Source organism: Crotalus tigris, unplaced genomic scaffold, assembly GCF_016545835.1.
Source record: "Crotalus tigris isolate CLP2741 ecotype Arizona unplaced genomic scaffold, ASM1654583v1 scf7180000024350.909852, whole genome shotgun sequence".
Taxonomy (NCBI): Eukaryota; Metazoa; Chordata; class Lepidosauria; order Squamata; family Viperidae; genus Crotalus; species Crotalus tigris.
This window is the reverse complement of record NW_024100519.1, coordinates 213897-241165: the sequence shown is the minus strand read 5'-3', so window position 1 is coordinate 241165 and position 27269 is coordinate 213897. Positions and strand designations below refer to the sequence as shown.

The window sequence follows — 27269 nt, the reverse complement described above, 5'->3', positions numbered from 1 at the left end:
TGATTACAGGATAGATCTGGATAGACATGTTGCTGCTTGATGGTGTTAAAGGTATTGTCACAGGACATAAGTTGTATAAGCAAAGCTATCTTTGGCAATTCCTGTTTATTCTTTTATAAAATTTGTAGACCGCGTCAGCCTAAAAACATGTAAGCGGCATATACATCGTAGAACAGGATTGCTTCTTTGACTGCTTAGATTATCTCTCCAGGAATAGGAAAGTAATGGGAACCTTCTGGTGGGCTTGGGATCAATTATTCTCATTCTTACCCGGAGGATTATTGGGAATGGAGAAAAATTGGAGGAGAGGGAGTGTGTTTTACGCTGCTCAGAGGAAACTCAAGGCATAAAATAAAAATAAATGGGGGCCTGGGAGATTTTAGGCTGGCCAGCGTAAGGGAATGAAGACAGAGCAGGAAGGAGAATCCAGTCCTACTGAGAGGATAAAAACACAATTTCATATTTTCAGACTGTTTACCTGCATCAAAGCAGGGGATGAAGGGAGAGGCAGAGAAGGAGAGAGAGAGAGAGAGAGAGAGAGACTCTGAGACAGTTCTAAATCCGAAGCTGCTGCTGTTTCACGGCATAAACACTAAACTGCCGTTTGATCTTCTTTGCTTTGATTGTGTTGCAAACTCATTCAGACAAATTGCTACAAAGTGGAGGGGTGTAAGTGAATAACTGCAGCAATCACAAGTGGGAGGTTTGACTGGGTGGGAGTACCAGCCCCCACCGGCCATTTCTTTAGCTGAGCCTTATATTAAGTCCCATGATTGCTTTAAAGCAGAGGTCCCCAACCACCACCACCACCTCCTCCTCCTCCTTCTCCTTCTTCTTCACCTCCTCCTCCTCCTCTTCATTGAAATTTTTGTTGGCTTTGTTTGAGGAATTCCTTCCTTCCTTCCTTCCTTCCTTCCTTCCTTCCTTCCTTCCTTCCTTCCTTCCTTCCTTCCTTCCTTCCTTCCTTCCTTCCTTCCTTCCTTCCTTCCTTCCTTCCTTCTTGCTTTTGTTGTTCTGGCTTCTGCTATTCTTCTATCACCTGGCGCATTGAGAGCCATTTGGCGTCGGGAGCCAGATCAAGTCGCATATCAATCGCACCCCAATGCGAAGTATTTCAAGAGTCATCAGTGACGGCTCCTCCCATTTCCCCCTAACTCCTCCCGTCTCTTCCTCCAGGACTGGGACGTCTACTGCATCGATGCCCGCTTCTACGGCAACATCAGCCGCTTCATCAACCACTTTTGCGAGCCCAACCTCATTGCCGTCCGGGTCTTCATGTCCCACCAGGACCTGCGGTTTCCCAGAATTGCCTTTTTCAGCAGCAGACACATAGAGGCGGGAGAAGAAATCGGGTACGCCTTGGCCCGGAAGCAGAAGTGGAGACCGAGACCCAAGGGGGGCAGAAAGAGAAAAAGGCTGGGGCGCAGAGCCATCTCTTGTTAGCCACCATTAGAATTAGAATTAGAGTTAGAGTTAGAATTAATTAGGATTAGAATTAGAATTAAATTAGAGTTAGAGTTAGAATGAGTTAGAATTAGAATCAGAATCACCGAGTTGGAAGGGACCTTTTAGGTCATCTAGTCCTCTCCCAGGTTGCTTACTAGGAGTGTAAGACACCCCCACCCCACCCCCACAATGCAACACCGGAGTAACTGAGCTTCTCTTTCTGCAGGTTTGACTACGGCGAGAGGTTCTGGAACATCAAAGCCAAATACTTCAGCTGCCTCTGCAACTCGCCCAAATGCAGGCACTCGAGCGCCGTCCTGGCCGAGCGGCAGACCAGTGCTGTTGCTGCAGCGGCTGCTGCTACGACGGCTAGCACCGCCGCTTCCTCTCAGGAGGCCCCCGAGAACAGACTCCCGGACACCAGTTCGGCCACCTTGGCATCCCCCCCTGCCTTTGGAGGCCTTCCCTGAAGAGCCCGTGGCCCTCCCCAGCCAGGCCGTGACATTTGAAGACGATGCTTTTCGTTGGTTTCGTTCTGCCCCTTTTCCCAGCGAGCTCCCCCCCCCACCTCCGGTCTGCCATAACGGTTCCCCTTTTCGGGGGGCCGTGGATGACGGTGGCGGCGTCGCGGTGTCGCGCTCTCCTTCCCTCCTTCCTTCGCTCCCCTCTGGCGACGTGGCAGGGGGAAGACCTCCCTTCCCCTCTCTTCCCCTCCCCTCCTTTTTCACGTGATAAGTGTTCTCCAAGCCCCCCATCCCCTCGTCGGAACGAGGAACATTGACATGGACTGTCTCTCCCGTCCAAACTCTCCATCCTTGAACAGCGGGCACGCCTCGGATTCGTCAAACTCTGCATCCTCGGTGGGTCAAGAGTCTCAAAAAAAGTCCTTTCAACTCGGCATCCTTGTCTCGGAGAGTTCCGCCGGCCTCGGCACACATCCGGGAACGGTTTTTTTTTTTGCCTGCCGCTGAATCTTCCCTCCCACCCACTCCTTTGCTGGCTGCCTGTGCTTTGGAACAGGGGCCCAACCAGAGACCGAGTCCAATCAATTCTTTGTTCGCTGCTCACGCCCCATCCCGATTCGCCCAGGTCAAGAGAGCAATCTTCTGGGACTTCTCCGTTATATCCCAGTCCTCGGGTAGCTCCTCCTTACCACTCTCCCCCCCCCCCCGCCGCAGCGTTGTTATTATTATTATTTTTCTTTAAAATTTAAAATAATTTTATTTTCCCTCCCCTGCCTTCTTCCACTCGTCTATAGGAATCCTGTTTTTCAATGACACTAACTCCAAATCGGAAGTGGAAACTTTGGGGGGTGGGGAGAGAGGGGTGCGGCGTCCTTAATAAAAATCGATATTCTTAAAGACCCTTTTGGGTATTTATAGGAGGGGGCGCGTTTCTTAAGCCGAGGCGCGAGGATTGCAATCATCCGGAGATTCCCACTTCCTGGAAGCCAGCGCTGCAGCGCTTTCCCTCTCCGGAAGCTAAAGGCCGAAGTTGGACCGGATCGAGTTTTATTTTTTAATCAACTGGTGGGGAGGCTGAGGGTATGGATTGACAGTGGGGGGGGGCTGAGGGCCGGGGGGGTTGAACAGACAAGTCCCTTCTCCCCCCCCCTTCAGCCTCCTCTTCCTCCTCACCCCCCCACCCACCCACACGAGCAACTTCACGGTGCTGATTCTCTCTCTTGCGATTTTTACTCGACTTCGTGAATATAAATTTCAGTTGTATAATTAAAAAAAAAAGGACAAAAAAACAAAAAAGAAAAGAATTAAAAAAAACAAAAAGAACAAAGTGATTTTAGTATGAAAACGCAGGGACAGATAATAAAAACAACAAAACGACAACAACTAAAAAACAACCCCTCCCGTACTGCCCCCCCTTTTTTAAAAAAACAACAAACAAATACGTTGTATGGTAGTGAGCATAAAAAGGGTCATCGCTTTTTGTGTGATGACCGGACAGGTCATTTAATTATTATTTTTCTTTTTTTCTTTTTTTTCATATATCTTTCAATACTGTAATTAGCGCAGGTTTGGCGTCTTTCCCCCCCCCTTCTCTTGGTGAAACTTTTTAAACCATTCATATTTGCCAGGTGTTCTTTCTTTCTTTCTTTCTTTCTTTCTTTCTTTCTTTCTTTCTTTCTTTCTTTCTTTCTTTCTTCCCTCCCTCCCTCCCTCCTTCCTTTCTCTTTCTTTCTTTCTTTCTTTCTTTCTTTCTTTCTTTCTTTCTTTCTTTCTTTCTTTCTTTCTTCTCTGTCTCCCTCTCTCTCCCCCCTCTTTTTTCGTTCGTTTTCTGTTAAATGTTTGGACAGTTTTAAGAGGCCATCGCCTTTCAGCTCTGTCATTTCCTTGTTCTGTTTTCGATGAGATCAATAATAAAAAAAGTGCTTTAAAAAAACAACCACCACCCTCGATTTCTTTGCTTGCCGGTCTTGAGTGGAATTCTTTTGGGAGCCAGAAGTCCTCGGCTTAACGGCCACAATGGAGGTCAACATTTCTGTTGCTAAGCAAGACATACATTAAATGTTTGCCCCATTTTACGACCTTCCCTGGCCCCATCGTTAAGTGAACCACTGCAGTTGTTTGACTAGTCACACGGTTGTGAAGTGAACCCGGCTTCCCCCATATGAAGGTCGTAAAAGGATCAGGTCATCCCAGGATGCTGCGACCGTCATAAATATGAATCAGTTGCTGAGTGTCTGAATTTTGATCAGCTGGCCATGGAGACGCTACAGTTGTCGTAAGTGTGAAAAACGCTCTTAAGTCACTTTTTCCAGTGCTGTTGTAACGGACTGCTCGCTAAATGAACTCTTGTAAGTTGAGGACTAAGCTGTACAGGCAATGACAAGAATTAAGTCACCGTGGCCGTAAAATGGGTCATAGTGTGACTCAGCCTGATCTGGCAACATTTTTTTTTCTTCTTTTTACAGTGGTCATGGAAGCGTAGGTGGCAGTCGTAAAATGAGCACCACGTTTTTTAAGCAAATCCCTTGTCGGGTATGGCATGTTTTGGCTGTAAATCGGAAATAAATGCTGGTTTCCAGAGGAGGAAAAAGTCGTCAATCACGAACATGTGAACATGGGGTGCTCTTCAAACAGTCATTAAGTCGAAGACGTGAACGTGGTGTCTGGGTGTGGTTGCAGTTCCATCGTAAATACGTCCGTTCATGTTTTAGTAGAGTCCTAGTGGACGATCACTTGACTGAGCCAGCCGTGTGCAGCAGCAGCCAAAAAAGCTAACACAATCCTGGATGGTATAAACAGGCATAGAATCAAGATCACGTGAAGTATTAGTACCGCTTTATAAAACCCTAGGAAGGCCACACCTGGAATACTGCAGCCAATTTTGGTCACCCTATTACAAAAAAGATGTTGAGAGTTTGGGGAAAAAAAATGCAACTAAGATGGAGATTAAAACATGAAGAATGGCTGCAGGACTTGGGTTTGGCCAGTCTAAAGAAAAGAAGAAATAGGGGAGACATGATAGCAGCGTTCCAGTATTTGAAGGGCTATCACAAAAAAGAGGGGGTCAAATTATTCTGCAAAGCACCAGAGGGCAGGACCAGAAACAATGGCTGGAAACTGGTCAACGGGAGAAGCAACTGGAATTAAGAAGAAACTTTCTAATAGTGAGCACAATTAACCAGTGGAACAGCTGGCCTCGAGAAATCGTGGGTGCTCCCTCACTGGAGGTTTTTAAGAAGAGGCTGGACAGTCACTTGTCTGAGATGGCATAGATCCTCCTGCTTGAGCAGGGCAGAGACATCTCTTCCATTATCACAGCTAATTCTGTTCCGTTTCATCCAGACGGAGCGAGGCAAGTCAAAGCCAGGAGAGGGATCACTAATGGCCCAAGAAGGTAACTAGGACCATTCAGGTATTCTTGGCGCTAAAGTGTGTAGAAGTTAAGTAGATAGTTTAAATTAATCAGCACTTGAGTTTTTTCAGTGATAGGGTTGTCATGGCCCATTGGAGCCTGGAGAAGAAGGAGAAGAAGAGGGAGGAGGAGAGGGGGGGGAGGAGGAGGAAGAAGAAGAAGAAGAAGAAGAAGAAGAAGAAGAAGAAGAAGAAGAAGAAGAAGAAGAAGAAGAAGAAGAAGAAGAAGAAGAAGAAGAAGAAGAAGAATCTACTCCCCCCACAACAAAAATCAACTCCCTCCAAACCAGCCTCCAATGGGGCATGACAGGACTGAGAAATGCCTATTATTTACTGGGGGGGGGGGTGCACTACTCTGAAAAACACAGGTGTCTGTGTGTGTGTGTGTGTGTGTGTGTCTAAGCTGCTGAAAGATGTCTATCTCCAACCGATCTGGACAGACGTGCAACTTGCTGGACTCCAATTTTGCTGACGCAAGTAAGTTATGAGAAACCGGCCCGATTTGAATTGTCCAATCTGCCTCTATAAAGACGAGCCGTATCCTTGCTCCGGAGACTTCGCCTTGCTAGGAATATTAGCTCATCTTTCTGATAACGGCTCGTGTTCCATCTCTGCAGCCCCGGGAGAGAAAAGCGATACTCTCTCGTCTTTTTTAATTTCCTTTTGGTGGCACTGCTTGTGCCTTGTCTGGAGTGGGGGAGCCCAAATCCAGAGATGGATATCTGGGCAGACTTGAGAGACTGCACTGACAAGAGGCACAGGCTATCACCGAAGGCGGAGCGATACTCTTTAATATATTTGGTAATAAAAAGTTTTCGGGTGTGGCCCTTAAGTCTGCTCCAAACTTGTTTTTGTTGTATCTGTATGTGTGGGATGGAAGAAGGATACAAATCTTCAAGATGGACCATTATCCCCAGCACAGAAGTGCTACGTGTCAACAACTAAAGTCTCGTCAAGAATGAGAAGGACACTCCTCGGTTTGGTATACTATCTCTCCTGCTTCGTTGCATAATTTACTAATCCAGGACAGATATTTTATTGATCATCAGTTGGAAACTAATCAAAGAGGGAAGCAATCTAGAATTAAGGAGAAGCTTCCTGATGGTTAGTACAATTAATCAGTGGAACAACCTGCCTCCAGAAGCTGTGAATGCTCCAACACTGGAAGGTTTTAAGAAGAGACTGGACAGTCATTTGTCTGAAATGGTATAGGACTTCCTGCCTGAGTAAAGGGTTGGACTAGACAACCTCCAAGGTTCCTTCCAACTCTATTCTTATTCTTATTTGTCAACAAGACTCACCCGTCTCCCTCAATCCTTGGCCAGCCTGTTAGTTTTCGGATCGGCGGTATGAAGTCGGGCCTTACAGATTTGTCTTTACAACGGTGGCCTCTAAATCTTTCTCTCTCTCTGGCGTAGTGCCAGGGTCAACCCTGGTCACTGTAGCTCATCCCACAAAGCGCGGTTCAAGCCAGCCATGGCCGGCCTTAAGATAACTTTCGCCAAGAACTCTTTAGGGACTTGGGCATTTCTTCAGAACGGGCTGCGAGCGGAAGCATCTCACGTTCTTTGGGCCTTCCTTTCCCTCGGCACTCTAGGAAAACCAACCCTTTAGGAAAGCGAGAAGCTGGGAAAATCGAAAGAAAAGTGGGAAAGCAGCCTCTTCCGTTTGGAAAAGATGGGCAGGCACCTTGGTTTCAGCACCTGGACAGCTCCCGGAGCCAAGACACCCCTCTCTCCAGCCTCTTCCTAGCCAACTTGTTCTTCACCCAGTGGTCTCCTTCCTTTGGTCCTTCCCCAAGACTTGCGTGGGTCTCGTGGACCCCATCCTTCGTGGTTTTTTTTTCTTTTTCAGCATCCCCATCCCCCCCACCCCCGGGCTCCATGAAGCTTAGCACCACAAGCAGGTGGGGAGGCGACATGGTGAAAGGAAAGGGATGGGTGTTGAGTGGGAAGGAAAGGTTGGCTCTCGAAAGACGACCCCCCCTCCGTTCGAGTAGGGGCGGGTCCTTCTTCTCCCTTCCCCGTTATTGATATGGGGCTTCGTTGGGTATCCTGGAGGAGTCGGGTGGAGCTGGCATCGCTGATTGGCTTCCCGGCTGTCAGCTGGCTGTGCTTTTTTTTTTTTCCCCTTCTTCTTCTTCTTCCTTTTTTTTTTTTTTTTAAAGAGGGGCGAGGTTCACTAACCGGTTGCTCTTGACGTTTCCATTTCGCTCTCTCCAAGCCTGTCGGCGACCCCCACGAGAGAAAAGCCCCGGGAAGCGGAGGAGAGAAGAGCATCTACCGATCCTCCGAGCCGGGAAAGAGGGAGAAGGAGGAAGAAGAGGAGGAGGAGGAGGAGGAGGAGGAGAGAGGCCCACGCAAGCTAAGTAGCTCCCAGCCCCTTCTGGATCTCCCTTCGCCAGGCTCTGCGGCTCGCCCCCAGCTCCGGGCTGCCTTCTGCGCGCCCGCGCCATGCTGGGGTGCAGGAAAGGAGGCTCCCGGGGGGCGAGCTGATGCGGATCGCCTCGGCTTCCAGCCGGAGCTGGGAGACCCCGGCCTCGCCTCCGCCTGGGGCGCGCGGCGGCCTCGCCGAGCCTCGCCCCTGAGCGCGGCGGCGGCGACGGCGGCGGCGCCTTGCATCCTCCTTGCTTCCAGAGCCGAGCCGCAGCCCGCCCGCCCGCCCGCCTTCGCCAGCAGCAGCAGCAGTAGCAGCAGAGCCCCAGTACCGCCGCCGCCTCCAGCCCCACCAGAAGCCCAGGCTTCCTCCCTCCCTCCTGGCGCTGGGATGCGTCTTCCCCTTTGCAGCTCCGAGGGCCAGCACCGCGCGCTTGGAGAAGGGGCACCAGCATGGCACGCTTCGGAGAGGACCTGCCCAGCCGCTATGGAGGTGGCGGCGCGGGGGCCGCCCCTGGGCCCGGCGGGGCCCGCGGGGGCAGCCGCCAGGGGGGCCCCCCCGGCCAGCCGGGCCCGCGGCCCCAGGTATACAAGCAGACCAAGGCGCAGCGCGCCCGGACAATGGCTCTTTACAACCCCATTCCGGTCAAGCAGGACTGCTTTACAGTCAACCGGTCGCTCTTCATCTTTAGCGAGGACAACGCGATCCGCAAATACGCCAAGCGCATCACGGAGTGGCCATATCCTTGCGGGAGGGGGGACGGGCGGGGTGGGTGGGTGGGGGGCTTGGGATTCTCCTCCCCTCTCCCCCCCCACCGCTTGTCATCCCAGGTATCCTCCTCCATCCCCGATGGGACAGGTGTGGATGTGGAAAAGGCGGGGTGGGGTGGAGCTCCAGGAGAACCGCTGCCTCTTTCCTGGGTCAGGGCAGGAGGTCCTCCAGCCTTGGGGATGGGCGTGTCTGTTGGCACGCTTGGCCTGGCCCGAGAGGACCCTGCTCTTCCTAGCAAGCAGTAGTAGGACAGCTGAGAGAGAGGAAGGGGTCCCCCAAAGCATCCCTTTTGGGGAGCAGTAAAGATTGCGAGAGGCCTCTGTGAAAAGGGACATGAGCGTCTGTCTCTCCATCTCTTCTCCAGTCCCTGAGCTTCTTTGAAGTCCCTCTAGACTAAAGTAAAACCACTTTGGACAGCTTTTCTGCTTTGGTTTGCAAGAAAAGGAGGTTTTTTTTTTTTAAAGGGGTGCATGGGTGAGTTCCCACACAGGACAGTGAGGGGTCTCTGCCCCCATTGACCACTTTGGTTGTGGGAATTGTTCTCATAGAGGCGTCCGTTCCATGGGGCTGTGTGTGTATGGCTGCTCCTGCAATAACCGAGTTGGAAGGGCACCTTGGAGGTCTTCTAGTCCAACCCTCTGCTCCAGTAGAAAACCCTACAACCTTTCAAACAAATGGTTGTCTAATCTCTTCTTAAAAATCTCCAATGAGGGAGCATCCACAACTTCTGGGGGCAGGTCGTTCCACTGATTGATTGTTCTCACTATCAGGAATTTAGATCTAGGGTTGCTTTTCTCCTTGATTAGTTTTCATCCATTGCTTTTTTGTCTTGTCCTTCTGGTGCTTTGAAAAATAGATCTCCCCCCCCCTCCTCTCCCTTGGAGTGAAGGAAGAAGCTGTTTTTATTTCTTCCTCCTCTGGTGTCAGTTTGACCTTTTCTGTTTGTCTAGAAAGAGAGGGAAGGGGGTATTCCCACGTTCCCCACGGCATTTTTGCCACTGATGCAAAATGCAAAAAATCAATTCGCTGCCACCTTAGCATTTGCCCCTGGTGAACGATAACACAGTTTGGATCTGCTGCTGCTAACTGTTGCAAGTTGTCACTTCTGAAACCTGAATTTGTGGCTCAATGCAATGTGGGAACATGACCGCGGGTTGCCTCAGCCAAAGGAATCTAGGCTGAAACAAGCCACTTTGTACAGGAGGCCATGAGTTATGTTTTGTATGCTGCAGTTTGTGTCTTGGTAGGAGGGTCACTTTCTGTCCATTGTGACTTGATCAGTGGTTAGAACAGATCACAGTTGGGGTCTGATGAATCAATCCAGACACCTATTTTAAATCCAGACGCTCTTTCATTGGGTGCAAAGAGAAGCACATGCCCCCTTGCTTCTCTTTCTGCCCCTTGGCCTTTGGAGCAGGGGAGGCAGTTGAGATGGCCCATTTCTCTTAGCTGGCCAGTTTGGGAGACCACATTGGCCTTCTTGAAGTCAAGAAGGAACTTTCAACTTGAGATTGGGTTTAGGTTGCTAAGGAGCGTCTCCTCGCTTGATCTGCACGTGTTGCACGAAGCAATTCCCCAGGAAGAGCCTGTTGTTTTCCTTTGATCTGAAATCACAGAGCTAGTAATTTTTTCACCCGACAAGCAACAAGGGCTCTCCTCTTAACAACCCAGCACGGGTGCAGGTTGCAGCAACCTTTTCTTAGACAGCTGAAACACCGGGGGGGATATACGTATGCTGAGAAAGCACACCTAAGCCAGCCAGAATTCACATTGGCTAAGAGGGTGGGTCGAAGGGAAATACGTGTGTCTACACATATAAATATATATAGTAGGGACAGGTTCCAACATTGCTTCAGCGGATTTTGAAGCAAGATTCAGGAAGACCTCGGGGCAAAGGAGACAGCCTGTCATGCAAAGTTGCAAGATGGGTCTGTGGCTTCTTCTCTTTCCTAGAGTGGGTGGGCGTGGAAAGCAAACGTTGGCTTGGATAATTCAGACAAGACTGAATCCATGGAGGAGAAGTTTAGGGTTAGTTCAGAGAGCAAGGAAAACATGTTCTTCTTGGTTCTTTTCTGCTCCCTGATCTTCTGCTGGAAGTCAGGTCAGGTTTCAAGTTGGACAGGAAAGTCCGATGGAAAAGCCAGGGGTTTCTCCCCCCCCCCTTACAAAATCGGTCTTCTCTCCAATCCGGATCAGAAATAGCTAGACCTTTTTTCTCCCAGCATCACAGGCTCGGTTTTGTATTGTGTATTTGGCACCGAGGCCTTTGGGTAGCTAGTTCAGAATGGCACCCCAGATCCCTGATAATTTCTTCTCAAAGTCCATAGAACAAACTAAGCATCTGAGAAATGAATTTGGTGACTGTGGTTTGTAAGTCATGATATTGTCATTGCTATCATACTTGTCTGGGTGGGGTGAATCCAGCCACTTCTGGCTTATTTCCAAAACTGAGGGGGAAGATGTTAAAACAAATCAAGATTTAAAATGAGCTCTGTTCCCTTGTTCTTGTGTTCAGCTACTACCTAACTTTCATCAAGAATGTTGGGCGGTTTGGTGCCATTCTGCAGCTTGTAAACTCTGAAGCCTTTGCTTTAATAACTGCTCATATTTATCAAGCCATTATCAGCTTGCAAAAAGGGTCCTTAAAAACGTACACGAGGCAGAATGAGAGGCTTTAGAATTTTACAGATGGAGGTAAACTGGAGAGAAGAGGGCAGATCATGTTAAGTTAAAAAAAAAATATCCATCTTTATTTAATAATATGATAGCTGCAGGAGAAAGTTTTGATTGCTGCTTTTTGAAGGCTTAATCAACCAAGAGACCCTGAACAATCAAAAGCAGAAGGCCTTTCCATTCTCTTCTGCCTTTTTTCTTCGCTCTTCCTCCAAAGCAAAGAAAATCTCCTGCTTGATTAGAGAAGAACAAGGCTTTCCTTGAAGTAATCTGCCTAAAACGCTAACTGTAACCCTTTTATATGTACTTGGGCTTAAAGGTGAGGATGGATTTGGGAAATTGGGATCACTGATCGAGATTCAGTATTGGAAAAGTTGGGTTGGTTAATGCTGGTGCCTTTATGAACCTTGTCTTTGTGAGTTTTTCCTTAACCATTGCCTTCACTCCCTTTGAATATATGATCCTGGCTACCATTATAGCTAATTGCATTGTTCTGGCTTTGGAGCAACATCTCCCTGATGGAGATAAGACACCTATGTCAGAGAGGCTGGTGAGTATCAAATATTTTGGTTTTGAGAGAGAAATATTTTCCTTCCTTCCTTCCTTCCTTCCTTCCTTCCTTCCTTCCTTCCTTCCTTCCTTCCTTCCTTCCTTCCTTCCTTCCTTCCTTCCATCCTTCCGCCTTATTCCAGGGCACCTCAAAATTATAGAATTTGTTTCTATTCTGTTCTGTTCTACTCTACTCTACTCTACTCTACATTCTATTCTATTCTATTCTATTCTATTCTATTCTATTCTATTCTATTCTATTCTAAGCCATAGTGGCGCAGTGGTTAGAATACAGTATTGCAGGCTAATTCAGCTTAATGCTGGGAGTTCGATCCTGATCAGCTCAAGGTTGACTCAGCCTTCTTTTCTTCCAAGGTTGGTAAAATGAGGACCTAGATTGTTGGGGGCAATATGCTGACTCTGTAAACTGCTTAGAGAGGGCTGTAAAGCACTGTGAAGTGGTATAAAGTCTAAGTTCTATTCTATTCTATTCTATTCTATTCTATTCTATTCTATTCTATTCTATTCTATTCTATTCTATTCTATTCTATATTCTATTTGGCCAATCCATCGATTGGTAACAGTGGTGCCCTTTGGTTTCTTTCAGGACGACACCGAACCGTATTTCATTGGAATATTTTGCTTCGAAGCGGGCATAAAGATTATCGCTCTGGGTTTTGTTTTTCACAAAGGATCTTATCTCCGCAATGGCTGGAATGTGATGGATTTTGTGGTGGTGCTTACAGGGTAAGTCACTTACCCCCCTCCCCCCACCCTCTCTTTCACTTCTCTCTTGCTCCTGAATGAAATTTGGTGAGCGTTCTCTTGCTCTGGGAGTGATGTGCGTCAAAGAGGATGTGGGTTATAGCAAAGTTACAAGCTCTGTTTAGAAAGCTCCACTTTGAAAAGAAGTGTGATTGTCGCCGAGAAGGTGGAAGCACTTTGGTACCCATTGATGGAGTGCACTTCCGGGGAGCCGATGAAGCTTTGCTTAATAGAAAAGACGCAACTCTGGTTATTTTTACTTTTTTTAACACATCGCCCTGTCTCTTGAACACAACCTGACAGTTTTACAATGAGGAAGTCGTAAGAAGGAGGGGAAAAAAAACCAGATTTCTTTAGAGTCAGCTCTTTTCTTTTTCTATGGCCAAAATCGACCTGGTGTTGGCAATGATTTAATGTCAAAACGAGCAGAGGGTCTGGAGTCTGGAAGGACGGTGAAAAAATGGGGAATGAGGTTGGTTTTGGAAAATATTGGAAAATATTACGGTTGGAAGCCTTCTCACACAGGGTCTTGCTGACCCAGATTTATTGCAGGGGGAAAAAAAGAGAGATTAAGCTACCAAACCTTAGAAACTGGAGGTGTGTTTGCATATTAGCATCAGTTTATCAGTAAGTTTGCTACCAGAGAAGATTCTTTGATCTTGCTGACCCTTTCTTTGTTAACAGAACAGGGCCTGTGCATGTGTCCGGAGCCTGTTAACCTGTGTGCTTTGCAATATTACCACTTAACTTGTTGTGCTTTGCAATGCCACCATTATCTTTTCCACCTCCCACCGTGTGAACCTCTGTTATGGCTTTGTTGAGACGAAGAAACGGCTATTGTTTTTTTGTTGTCGTTGTTTGTTTGTTTGTTCTAGGATTAATTTTAATGAAGCTTCAGTCGTTGTTCTGCAGGCTCTGTTGTGATCCATTTGGGTTAAACGAACGTTGGAATAAATCCTGAGTTAACCCCCCCCCCCGAAGCTCCGAAATATTTGCTGACCCACACTTTCATTGACTGTTTTTGGTCTACAAATGATTTATTGCCCTAGCATAATTAAAATCCAGACGGTTTGGGTGTTTACCCTGATATCTAGAGCATTGCAAAGTCTGCTGTTTCATTTCCCCCTCAAATCTGGTAGCAAGCTTTAGTTGATTACTCAGCTTGATTTGCAAACTAAGGCAGGCCATTTAAGGCCTGAAAGTTGCTTACATGTCTCTCCCTCCCTCCCTCCCTTCTTCCCTCTCCCAAGCCTCTAAAAACTGCCACCAGTTGTACTACTTGACGTAAGCAGGAAGGTGAAAATGCTCCTTGCGTTAAGGGCGACACCCAGTCACTAGGGTGAACTCAACCGTGCAGTTTTCTTGGATGAAAGACAGAAGTGTTTATCAATACACCGAGCAATAGGTTGAACTATGATTCATTTTAATTAAGCTTCAGCTTCAATCCAACTTTATCTCCAGGCTGTGCCAACTTCTTTATCTTGGCCCACCCATTTTGAGAGATGAACTGGAAACAAAGGCCAGGATGTTGTTCTGTTATTCCTCCTCCTCCTCCTCCTCCTTTCCCTCTCCACAGACTCCACTCTTTTCTAGCACTGATGAAGTTACCTAGTTGGATCATGAAACATCTGCAAGGGAACAACCAACCTCAGAGAGCCTCAAGGACCCGTCATTTCAACTCTGAGCTACATATATTCTCCTCTGATTCTGCTTGGGAATTCTTCATGCAGAAAAGCAGAATCAATAACCTGTTCCCGTTCCGACTCCCAGGAAATGGAGAAACAAATTATTTTTTCTCGGATCCCGAGGAGCAATCTGTACCGTGTTCATGAGTGGTTGACTTTTCTTTCCCATTCTCCATGAATTTGTTTAAGCCCAGTTAAATGACTGATTCATTGAACCTGCTTCACAGATGTATTTGAGCAGCAGACTGCTAATGCTGAAATCAGATTATCATTTTTTTAAAAAATAAGAATTATAAAAAGGGAAGGTGACAGGCTACCCTTTAGTAGAGGCCCACAGAAGGAATTTATTTATGTCCATCTTTTGACAAAAAGCCAGAGGCTTAACACTTTTCATCGTTGCTAACTGTGGCTTTCCTCAGTTTCACTTGTGTTCTACTAAGTGCAATCACACTAGCAAAGCAATCCTAATTCCTCCTACTCAAAATCTCGGAGGAAATTTCGTTGAGGCCACTTGGAGCTTTTTCTGTGTCCTAATGTGTCACAGATAAACCTTCAGGTGATCTCAACAACTCGCTAAAAGAATGCAAATGACCAGCGGTCTGCAAGGAGTATAAATCCTTCCATTTCCCCCACCATCCAAACTGAAGAAGCTTCTTGGATGAGAAGCGAAACCTCTTCAAAAGAAAAACAAGGAAGTCCAGTTTTGAAAAAAAGCACCTTTGGGACAACCATGACCTGGAGGACAGGGAATGTCCCTAGACGTTCTTCCTGTTTTCTTCCATAAATTCCAGGTCAACCTTGACCACCTTTGCAGGATCACGGTCCAGGATGGGATGTTCATAATAGAACGGGTGTGACGTGGGCCCTTTTAACGTTGTCTTGCTCACGTGTGCCTGGGCTATCTTAAAAGTGTTTGGATCGAAGGCAGAACTGCGCCGAGCTCGGTTAGACTCCTAGCATAAGAAATCCAGCCTCTGCATTCATGATATGAGTATTCCTTTGAAGTTCAAGTCAGTTAATGTCAGAGCATTTGCTTCTCCTGGTGCCTCTAGCTGGGCTGCATTGAAACGGTCTTGTATACCAGGCTCCTGCTAAGGAACCAGTGGGAGAAAAACTGCGTCCCTCTTCATCTTTTTTTCTTCTTCTTCTTCTTTCCTTTTTGGTGGCTGCTGTGACATTTCTTGACAATGCACCTCCACAGGGAAGAGCTTGTCTGTCAGCACTGGGCGGCTTCCTTTTTCCAGCTTTGTTCCGATTGAAAGCAGAAGGAACGGTCTCCTGTTCCTTCCATCACGAGTGGATGAAGATCTGGATGTGGATGGCTTAATTCCAACTGGGAATGAGCCATGCGGATTTTGCAATGGGGGGGCTGGTGGTGGTGGTGCAATGGATGAAGAGTTAAGACCGCTGGGTCTGTCACCCGGAAGGTGGGCAGTTTGAGACCTGAGCGCCACGTGATGGGGTGAGCCCCTGTTCCTGCCCCAGCTCCTGCCAACCTGGCAGTTGAAATAGGGGATGTATTTTATCAAGACTTGGAAAAACAAGGTGGAGATTGGGGTTTTAATGTGTACTGTTAAGCAAATTGGACCAGAGAACACCTTGTTTTACTAAGCGCTTATGGATTGTAGATATAAAAAAATTAATAAAAAATATTATTTTAAAAAAGCATGCAAATGCGGGTAGATCAATAGGTACCACTTTCAAGGATCCTTGGAGCTCCCAAAGCTTGCTTGTTTTCTTGCAGACGTTTCATTACCCAAACTAAGTAACATCATCAGTGCACTGTGCACTAGTACCTATGATGTTATCTAGTTTGGATAATGAAATGTCTGCAAGAAAACCACCATGCTCAGAGAGTACCAAGGACCCCATAATTGTCCTCCTCCTTCTCCTCCTCCTCCTCACACAGCTTATCCCCTTCTATACATCTTGCAGATGTTTCATGACCCTCCTAGTTGGGTCATGAAACATCTGCAAGAAAACCATCAAGCTCAGAGAGTACCAAGGACCCCCTAGTTGTCGTTGTCCTCCTCGTCGTCGTCCTCCTCCTCTCCACACACCTTATTCCCTTCTAGCAGTGATAATGTTACTTAGTTGGGTCATGAAACATCTGCAAAAAACCCACCAAGCTCAGAGAGTACCAAGGATCCTATAAATGTCCTCCTCCTCCTCCTCTCCACACCACCTTATTCCCTTCTAGCACTGATGACGTTACCTAGTTGGGTCACGAAACATCTGCAAGAAAACCACCCAGCTCAGAGAGTACCAAGGACCCCCTAGTTGTCGTTGTCCTCCTCCTCCTCCTCCCTCCTCCTCCTCCTCCTCCTCCTCCTCCTCCTCCTCTCCACACCACCTTATTCCCTTCTAGCACTGATGACATTACCTAGTTGGGTCACGAAACATCTGCAAGAAAACCACCCAGCTCAGTGAGCACCAAGGACTCTTCATTTCAACCCTGAGGCAGAAATGTTCTCTTCGACTTGATTGTATGGTATTGTCTGCTTTTGTCCAGTTTTGCTAAATATCACTGCCGGCTTTAGCACAGGCCCTCGGAAGGGACAGCTAATGACCAGCACAGCAGGAGCCAGGAATGCAGCAAAAACTCTGACCAGAGAAAGCTTCTGCAACGCTCTGATTGCTCCTGCTCCTAAAATATGTTTATGGTGCTTTCAGCTAAGAAACAATAAATAAATGATTATTACGCAACGGAGCCCGAGATATAAAAACGCCTCATTCCGTACAAAACTTGACATTTCTCTCCCTTCCCCCCCATCTCTCTTTCTCCCTCCTTGGTCCTCTGCTGCGTTTCTTACGACAAACTTTAACCCTGCTTTTCTTTCCTGCCAGTTCAGTTCTTTTAATTTGAAGCAGGAAGCAGGTTATCAATGTTCCGGCCACGATAATAATGGAGGAAAGTCGTTTTGAGACTCTGCCGTTTGACTGTCTACGAGAGAGAAAATTGATACAGGAAGGTGGATAGAACAGGGTCCTTAACAGTGTGGCTGGCATCTCGAAAGAGGCTCATTAATCACAGTTCTGGTTTTGCACGCGTTAAGGGGACAATTAAAATAGAACGCTTGGCGACAGAGCATTAGAAGACTAGGGAAGGCGATGAACATTTGGGTAAAGGGAAAAGTAAAGATAAAAGTTTCTCCTGTCCAGTTGTGTCCAGCTGTAGAAGGGCAGGGGTCATCTCCATGACTATATGCCGCGGCGCATGGAACGCTGTTACCTTCTCACCAAAGTGGTACCTATTCATCTACTGTGTTTGAACAGCTAGGTGGATCTGGAGCTGGAGCAACGAATGGGAGCTCACCCGTTGCTCAGCGCTCGGGACTTGAACCCGGGCTGTCAGCTTGCCAGCTGAGAAGCTCAGCATCTTTGCCCCTTGAGCCATCGTGTCCCTTTGGAGTAAGGATGGGAAAGCAATCCTTTCCTTGACCCATGTCTGCAAGCATTTGCAAGGCAAGTGACGGTGTGATGGACTGATCAAAGTGGACTGACAGTGTGGTATAACCTTCCTCCTCCTCCAGTTTTCCTCCTGGCGCTAAGCCGATCTTTCTGAGAATCTGGAGACGGGAGAGGTGGACCAATAGCCTGGCTTACTTTGTTACTTCATCTGAAAATGTTCCTTAAAAATTGAGGGGCTGTCCTAGAGAAGAGGGGTCCAGCCTATTCCGCCATGCACCCGAGGGCAGGACAAGAAGGAAAGGATGCAAACTCCTGCTTGAGCAGGGGGTTGGACTAGAAGACCTCCAAGGTCCCTTCCTACTGTGTTATTCCGATAATAAACTGGTCTTGGAAACAATGCAGGACAAACTGGCTGCCTGGTGAAGCAGAGAGTTTAAATGGGATGGATGGAGATGGACAAACAGCCACTCTGTCCGGAAAAGGCAGTTCTGATGCAAAGGCAAGAACACAAAAATCCGAGAACAACCAGTTATCGCTTCGTACAGATGTGGCACGAACTCTCGTCTCCTTCAGCCCTTGAATTTTTATTTTATTTTTTTTTTAATATATTTTTTTTTTCCGGGAAGGAAAGTTGGACGAGGCGTCGTTGTTGCAATTTGTCCAAGATCCCTGATAAAACATTAACATCATCGTTTTTTCAGCGGCCATTAAAAGTCAATTACATTAATGGGGCTGGGCTGGAATTATGCTGAAAGTGTGGGACTGGTCAGGACTAGTAGCTAGGCTGAAGTAGCCCCTTGGTACTGCAGCCCGTGCATTCATCACTCTGCGGACAATTTTCTTGCTGGCTCATTTTTTTTTCCACCGGCCGGGCCAGTCTCTCTTCATTCTTACTTCCGTTGACTAGGTGAAGAGGCGTCAATGAAATATATTGTATTTATCAAGCTATTCTGTTTTGCTTGCTGCATTTTTTTTAAAAAAAGCAAGGAAAGTTAACAGAATAACAGAGTTGGGAGGAACCTTGGAGGTCACCTAGTCCAACCCCCTACTCAAGCAGGAAACCCTGTACCATTGCAGACGAATACCAAGATCAACTGACCGGTGAAAGAAAGGGAACAAACATCTGAATTTACAGAATAACAGTTGGAAGGGACCTTGGAGATCTTCTAGTCCAACCCCCTGCTCTATTGGTATAACGTTGAGCAGGGGGCTGGACTAGAAGACCTCCAAGATCCCTTCCAGTTCTATTCTATTCTATTCTATTCTATTCTATTCTATTCTATTCTATTCTATTCTATTCTATTCTATTCTATTCCATTCCATTCCATTCCATTCCATTCCCTATTCTATTCTATTCTATTCTATTCTATTCTATTCTATTCTATTCTATTCTTTCAGCGTCACCCAAGACCATCAGCCTGTCCCTTTTCGGATGCCGGAGTGTGCGTTGTGTCTGTGTATCTGTGTGTGTGGGAAAGGGAATTCTGAAGTCCAGCTGGACAAATCGGCTAATTGGGCAGCCGTTACAGAAAGAACTGTTGATGCATAAAGTCCTTCCTGGCATCCAGAGAAAACATTAATGCATTCTGAGGTTGGCTTTTAGGGCACCAAAGAGAATTAATGGTTCCTTCTTTGCCTGGTGATTTTTTTCCTTTTTTTTTTAATGACAGGGTGGAGGGGGGGGCAACGTCTGACAGCGCAGTGACTGGAAAACAAGGAATAAATTGCTTCTCTTTTCTGACACCAAAATTTCCACCATATGAGTTGAGCTGTCCAATCTGGATAACAAGAAATCACCCACATAGTGTCTGATGGTGTTCCCCCCCCCCCCGTTGAGAAATAGAGCTGATTTTTTCCTCTCCCAACTCATGATAGCTTATCCGTCCATTCTTCCAAGGTTATAATTTGGTTTGATGCAAAACTAGACAGGCCAAAGTGAAGCTTTTCAAGCGTTGATGTAACCTCTTCATGCTGCCCTGCTGATGGTTTTGGTAAGGCAGCCCTGTCGTTTGGTTCCTTAAAAACCTTAAGCAACCATGGTTGATTGGATATGAATCTAGCCATCTAGGGTTTGTGTGAATCCCAAACAATGAATGGATAAGCTACGGTTTTGTTTCAACGGGTTTTGGGAACTCAACTTTTATAAATCATATGAATGAAGGCTTGCCTATAGAAGTTGTGGGTGCTCCACAACCTGGAGGTTTTCAAGAAGAGATTGAACAACCCTTTGAAAAATCAGGAGAAAGCTGAATTGTTAGGCGATTGTTAATTACCAGTGCTGACTCTGTGTTTAGCCCACTTGACTGCTTGTATTTTTACCAATAAAGCATGATAGAGAGGATGCGTGCCAGGATCACGTTATCCAGCATTTATAGCTTGCAAGATAATATTTTGACTGTTTTATTGTGCTGTTTGCTGTGATGTTGCTTGGGGAGGGTGTCCTGCCAATGGTTTTGGGGATTTGGGCAAAAAAACACAAAAAAACAACAACAACCAAGCTCTGGAAATGCAGCAGATGATAAAAAGAAAAGGGGAAAAAAATGGAATTTAAAGATCCAGGTTGAGAAGATGAGAGCCTGGACTTCAAAGCAAATAGATGTGGGGAAAAAAATCACATATATGTGATGGGGTGAAACAGAATGTTAATAGTCCCCAACTTACAACCATTTGTTTAGTGACCGTTTGAAGTTACAATGGCAATGAAAAAAAGTGACTGTTTTTCACAGGATCGCGTGATCAAAATTCAGACGCTCGACAACTGACTCGTATTTATGACGGTCGGGGCGACCTGGGGTGTATGTGTGTGTGTATCACGTGATCTCCTTTTGCGACTCCTGGCAAGCAACGGGGAAGCCAGACCCACTTAACAACCCTGTCACTAACTTAACCCCTGCCATAATTCGCTTAACGGCCATCGTAATATGGGGCGAAATTCACGGTCTTTCTTATCAACAGAGATTTTGCAGTCGTAAGTCAAGGATCTCTCCTATGCTGTGGGACTTCTACTTTTTTCCCACCGATCCATTGGATAGGATGACCATTGGAAATATGTCCTCCATTGGAATCCTTTATTTATTTACTATTCAGTTCTCATAGTCCACCTTCACCCCGGATCGCTGGACAGGTTACAGCAGAAGATCCAAATTTTAGAGACTTTCTGGAAGGAATTGAAACAAGAAGTCCTTTTTTTTTTTTTTTTTTTGCTCTCTGGCTCTTTTGAAGTTCTTCCATGCTATTTATTGCAGGAATTGGAAGCTCGGAATTGGCAACTAGGTTAGAAATAATAGAACGGCCTCAAATGTGGAAAAAGAAGAATGCTGTTCTTGGCAAAGCGCAAAACTTGGCACCATTTTCCAGCTACCTTTAAAGAGACCTTCTTTTCATTAAATCTCTAATTTAATGAAAAGAAGGACCTGGGATGACATATAGAAGTGTTCTAATATTTGAGGGGCTGCCACAAAGAAGAGAGGGGGGATGTCGACCTGTTCTTATACCATTTGAGACAAATGGCGGTCCAATCTCTTCTTGAAAATCTCCAGGGATGGAGCACCCACAACTTCTGAAGGCAATCCATTCTACTAGTTCAATCAATCAATTGTAATAGACCTGGAAGGGACCTTAGAGGTCTTCTAGTCCAACCCCCTGCTCAATCTTATACCATTTCAGACAGGTGGCTGTCCAATCTCTTCATTAAAACTTACAGTGTTGGAGCAACTCACAACTTCTGCTGGCAAGCTGTTCCACTGGTTAATTGTCCTCACTGTTAGGAAGTTTCTCCTTAATCCCAGGTTGCTTCTCTCTTTGATCACTTTCCATCCATTGTTCCTTGTCCTGCCTTGTGGTGCTTTGGCAGATAAGTTGACCCCCTCTTCTTCTTCGTGGCAGCCCCTCGGATATTGGAACACTGCTAACAGGTCACCCCTAGACCTTCTCTTCTTTAGACTAGACTTGCCTGGTTCCCTCAGGCGTTCATCATAAGCATTAGCCTTCAGACCCCTTATCATCCTGGTTGCTTTATTGGAAGACTGCTATCCTATCACCCCCCCCCCCAGTTTTTCTCTTTTTTAGACTACATTCTTCTTTCATGTTTTTTTTTCTTTTCGAGACTTTCTGCTATGGGGAAGACTATTTTCCTTTCAGACACAAAACCAGAGATTGCATTTCAGCAAGCCAAAGATTGTGGCCCAAACTCCTTCCTTCCTTCCTTCCTTCCTTCCTTCCTTCCTTCCTTCCTTCCTTCCTTCCTTCCTTCCTTCCTTCCTTCCTTCCTTCCTTCCTCCCTCTCTGTACCTGCTAGCCTACTTGCCTTCCTACTTTCCTTCTCTCCCTCCCTTCTCTCTATTTCTCCTTCCTTCCTTCCTTCCTTCCTTCCTTCCTTCCTTCCTTCCTTCCTTCCTTCCTTCCTCCCTCCCTCCCTCCCTCCCTCCCTCCCTCTCTTTCTCTCTTCCTTCCTTCCTCTTGGTACGTGCCAGCCTACTTGCCTTCCTACTTTCCTTCTCTCCCTCCCTTCTCTCTATTTCCCACGCCTGTAGAATTCGAGGAAGCTTACTCCTTACTTCTTTCCACTGGAAAGAAATTACTTCTGGGGTAAATAGAGCCACCCGCTGGGGAAGGAAACCGATTCCAGCCCACCTTTTCTCCAAACCGTTTCAGGGTTTGTCAGAAACCCTTTTAGGCTGGATCCTTGGAAAGAAACATTTCCTATGGAGAGACCGTTTTCCCGAAAGGACACAGAAGAATGCCTTCTCGGGATATTTAAAGCCTGCCTATTTTTAACAGGGCGCACTGGCAAGATTAGCGGTTTGATCATTTATGATAATTTCCTTCGGGGCGAAAATATCTTTCATTAGCACTGCCATTCAAGGCAGGGGGTTATTAAATCCTACGTTCGGAATTTCATCCTTTGCTTGGAGGGCAGAGACAAATTTTTTTAAAGAATCGCCTGCAGGCTAGCCATTTTAGCCACGAGTGGAATCTGAGCCTTGCATATATTACCTGTGGAGGAATTTGACTTCATTTAGAGACAATTATGCAGGTTGTGACAGGGTGGCCTTAGACCTCCCTATTAAAGCAGCCGCTTCCCTGTGGCTCTTAAGGCTTCCTGTTGCTTTTCTTTAATGCTGGCTTCTAATTGATTGCGCTGGCCTGGAATGCTTTGTCAATGCTCAAGCAGGAGACTTAGACCATTTCAATCATTCAATCAATCAATCAATCAATCAATCAATCAGAATAGAGCTGGAAGGAACCTTGGAGGTCTTCTAGTCCAGCCCCCTGGCTCAAGCAGGAGAATCTATACAATTTCAGACAAGGGTCTGTCTAGACTCTAGTGTGTCTTCTTCAAAACCTCCAGTGTTGGAGCACCCACGATTTCTGAAAGCAACTTCTGTTCTACTGGTTAATTGTCCTCACTGTTAGGAAGTTTCTCCTTCGTTCCAGGTTGCTTCTCTCCTGGATTTAGTTTCCATCCGTTGTTTCTTGTTCCTGCCTTCCGGTGCTTTGGAAAATAAATTGACCCCCTCTTCTTTGTGGCAGCCCCTCACATACTGGAACACTGTTATCCTGTCCCCCCCCCCACACACACATAGTGGCTCTTCTTTGCACTTTGCCCCCAAAGTCTCAACACCTTGTCATAACGCCTCTCCTTGGCCTGGTAAATGATTCAGCAAGTGATACTTACCTTTCAAACACACTTTCAAATCCCACTTTCAGGTAGCCGTATATATAAAAGGAGATTTTATTTCATTTCCCTTGAAGAGCACAGTCAAAGGTACCAGGTGCAGAAAAACACTTAGCTTCTAGGCAGTTTTGATCAAACACCGGCCACTCTGACCTCATTTTTTTTTTTTTTTTGCTGTTGCACAAACAGCCTGGAATCATCCCAGTTTCCTTGACCGCGTGCCCTCTCTCCTGGAAAAGGCAAAGCATTCATCTACTTTGGGAGATATTGGGGATATTTATTTATTTATTTATGTATTTTGGTGTCTCCAGGTCAGTCTTGACTCCTGGGCAATCATCTGACTGAGATAGTATAGGGCTTCCTGCTTGAGCAGGGGGTTGGACTAGAAGACCTCCAAGGTCCCTTCCAGCTCTGTTCTGTTCTGTTCTACTCTACTCTACTCTACTCTACTCTACTCTACCCTACCCTACCCTACCCTACCCTACCCTACCCTACCCTACTCTACTCTACTCTACTCTACTCTACTCTATTCTACTCTACTCTATTCTTCCTAGGGCTAAGGGCGAGTGACTGGCCCAAGGTCAGCCAGCTGGCTTCATGCCTAAGACCAGAATTTGTGGTCTGCCTTCTGAGGCTTTCCACCACTATATCAAACTAGCTCTCCTTCCACCCATATTATCCTATTAATTAAGGGGTTGTTCTCTTCTTTAGAGAAGAGCTAGGAGAGATATAATAGCCATCTTCCAATATTTGAGGGGCTGTCACAGAGAAGAGAGGGGTCAATCTATTCTCCAAAGGATCTGAAGGCAGGACAAGAAGCAACAGGTGGAAACTTATCAAGGAAAGGAGAAATTTCCTAAAACAGTGAGAACAATTGATCAGTGGAACCACTTGCCTCCAGAAGTTGTGGGTGCTCCATCGCTGGAGGTTTTCAAGAAGAGACTGGACAGCCATTTGTCTGAAATGGCTGTAGGCTCTCCTGCTTGAGCAGGGGGTTGGACTAAAAGACCTCCAAGGTCCCTTCCAACTCTGTCATTCTGTTGTTCAAATTCTGGAAGGTTCCAGAAATGGAAATTAAAATACCTGTAGCTTTTATCTTTCACAGATGATGCTTTCCTGTCCTCTTCCTCTCATTATGCTTTTGTTTATCTCCAGGAGTGTTGGCTGTTCTCCAGCTTTCCTAAAGCTACTAGCTATCTTTTTACAGCTCTGATTACTCTTGGAGTACAAATTATCAGTGGAATTTTGGACGGGACAATGTACAAAGCCCCGAAGAACGGGTGTTGTTGTTTTAATTGATTTGTAGGGATGGTGACTGTGTAGCGACAGAGAGACCTAAGCATTTAGCTTTACACAACAATTACATTTGATGTGGTAATGTGAACTGGGTTTTTATAAGGCAGCCTTGTGGAAAGGCAAATATTGGCAAAGCACGCTGGTTTTTGTGCAACTCCTCGGAAGGGGGAAACCATCTGTTATGGATTCTGTCTCCCTTACACATAAAAGGAGCTGTAGGGCTGGGTACAATTTAGGATAAATCAATAGAGGTATACAGTACTGCAGTTCCAAAATCAAAGGGAGTCTGTTTTACTATTCCTTCTAAACACTCTTTTGATGTTTCAGTTGCCACTTCCTCTTTTGGCTTGGCTTTTTGATCTTCTCGTATTCTTGGGAATTAACCTCAGGGAGTAAGAGAATAACAGAATATCAGAATTGGGAAGGGACCTTGGTGGTCTTCTAGTCCAACCCTTTGCTCAAGCAGGAAACCCTATATCATTTCAGAAAAATGGGTGCCCCATCTCTTCTTAAAAACCTCCAATGATGGAGCACCCACAACTTCTGGAGGCAAGCTGTTCCACTGGTTAATTGTTCTCACAGTCAGGAAATTTCTCCTTAGTTCTAGGTTGCTTCTCTCCTTGATTAGTTTCCATCCGTTGGTTCTTGTCCTGCCCTTCAGGGGCTTTGGAGAATAGGCTGACCTCCCCCCTCTTCTTTGGGGCAGCCCCTGAGATGTTGGCACGTTGCTATCATGTTACCCCCCTAGTTCTTCTTTTCATTAAACTAGCCTTAATTCCTAATTCTGCCTTCTTTCATGAAGACTGCAAGAGTTTAGACAGGAGATTTCATTGGGTTGAAGTGTTCATGCCATCCTGAGGCATCTGCTTGTGTGCAGCGTCATTTCTGGGGCAGAGGCAAGGTTTTCACATTTTTAAAATGAGGCCTCACAGCATGACATTCGCAGTGATCCAAGTCATGGAAAAATGGGCTTTTTGGCAAAAAGGAACCCACCCACAGTGGACCTACTCACCTTGTTCCACTGGAGATGGCCTCCAAGAACATATTTTTAAATAGAGACCATTAGTTTGAAGAATCACCTTTTCATTTTTTTTTTTTTAAATGAGATGGGTCAGCGAGTAAATGCCATTAAAGAGATATCTGGCATGCAAAGAATTGTGCTGAAATTCCTCCCTTCCTCACTCCCTCCCTCCCTCCCTCCCTCTCTCCCTTTTTTCTTTCTTTCTTCCTTCCTTCCTTCCTTCCTTCCTTCCTTCCTTTCTTTCTTTCTTTCTTTCTTTCTTTCTTTCTTTCTTTCTTTCTTTCTTTCTTTCCTGTCTGTCTGTCTGTCTATTTATCTACCTACCTACTTATCTATCTTCTTTCTTCCTTTCTTTCTTCCTTTCTTTTTCTTCTGTCTACCTAACCTATCTTCTTCCTTCCTTCCTTCCTTCCTTCCTTCCTTCCTTCCTTCCTTCCTTCCTTCCTTCCTTCCTTCCTTCCTTCCTTCCTTCCTTTTTCTTCTACCTACTTACCTATCTTCTTTCTTTCTTTCTTTCTTTCTTTCTTTCTTTCTTTCTTTCTTTCTTTCTTTTTCTTCTGTCTACCTACTTACCTATCTTCCTTCCTTCTCTCTCTCTCTCTCTCTCTCTCTCTCTCTCTCTCTTTCTTTCTTTCTTTCTTTCTTTCTTTCTTTCTTTCTTTCTTTCTTTCTTTCTTTCTTTCTTTCTTATATTTTTAAGTCCAGGGATGACAAATATAGTTATAGTGCGTTTGGGTGCTGACGTCAAAGCTGTAGCCAGTGAGTAGGTGGAATAGCAAATGTGTGAGCTAATCACTTGGGTAAAGATACATTTCCCCCCCCCCCTCTGTTTCTTCTTCCTCCTTCTCTTTTCAGCAGAGGGAAAATGTTTTAGAATTACTACAGTCCTCCAGAGTTTTCTAGGCAGAGACCCGGTCCAATTTAAGTTTGGGTTCTTCTTGTGTAACATTCAACATCAAACCCTTAAGTTCCAGGGCAAGGCCTGATTTTCTGATGACACATCATTTCAGATATCAATTTTTAGATTCTAAAGCAATGGTTGGCCTGTTCTCAGTTCCATTTTGAAGCTCTCTCTTCCTACAGGTAGTTAATTTTTTTTTCACCTTTTGTGCTAAAAGCCTTGGAGAAGAACAACTTTATTCCATTTAGGAGAAAAGTAAAAAAAATAAAAAATTGCCTTTCTCGTAGCCATTTTTAAGTTCTGTGGTTCTGACGAAATGGACTCTGATCCAAGGCTCGTTCTGAAGTTTTCATAAGATGCTTCAGTCTTTTGGCAGCCACGGGTTAGCAAACCTATCCTTGTCTTGTGGGGGTGTTGAACCTAATGTGTGTATTGTTAATAACGTGGGCTGTCAATGTTTCCAAAGAGGGTTTTTTTTTTTTTTTGGGTGCATATAGCTAAAAAGAGCTGATACCTTCAACACCTCTGCAAACACCCTTTTCATTGGTATATTTAAACTCTGCAGTAGTGGGTGGTGCAATTCTTTTTCTCTTTAGTATTAATATCTACCTGTCTATCTATATTTTAAGAAATGCAACTTTCATTCATGTGCAATTTCATTCAGCTTCAAGCAATTTCTCCTCATTAATGATGACCAGGCAAATACTTGAATACAAGGTTGGGTCCCCCTTCCTCACATCAACATTTTTATCAATAAGTGACCTATATTACCAGATGGCAGAAATATGACTGGAGTTGACCCCCCCCCAATTCTGATCTTTTA

At 45.8% G+C, this 27269-nt stretch overlaps 2 protein-coding genes across 21 annotated transcripts in view; both read left to right on the top strand.

The window, feature by feature from the left end:
• EHMT1 (euchromatic histone lysine methyltransferase 1) overlaps positions 1 to 3345 on the top strand; it is a 71235-nt gene extending 67890 nt beyond the window's left edge. For all 9 annotated transcript variants that reach the window (XM_039327051.1, XM_039327050.1, XM_039327047.1 and 6 more), the window contains 2 exons: positions 1177 to 1352; positions 1673 to 3345. In XM_039327051.1, the coding sequence (XP_039182985.1) occupies positions 1177 to 1352; positions 1673 to 1916 (420 nt within the window). In that variant the 3' untranslated portion in view covers positions 1917 to 3345. The remainder of the gene's footprint in view (positions 1 to 1176; positions 1353 to 1672) is intronic.
• Positions 3346 to 7201: 3856 nt separating this feature from the next.
• CACNA1B (calcium voltage-gated channel subunit alpha1 B) overlaps positions 7202 to 27269 on the top strand; it is a 112629-nt gene continuing 92561 nt past the window's right edge. For 11 of the 12 annotated variants that reach the window (XM_039327077.1, XM_039327075.1, XM_039327071.1 and 8 more), the window contains exons 1-3: positions 7202 to 8436; positions 11586 to 11691; positions 12298 to 12437. In XM_039327077.1, the coding sequence (XP_039183011.1) occupies positions 8150 to 8436; positions 11586 to 11691; positions 12298 to 12437 (533 nt within the window). In that variant the 5' untranslated portion in view covers positions 7202 to 8149. The remainder of the gene's footprint in view (positions 8437 to 11585; positions 11692 to 12297; positions 12438 to 27269) is intronic. The other variant, XM_039327072.1, reaches the window with a different exon arrangement.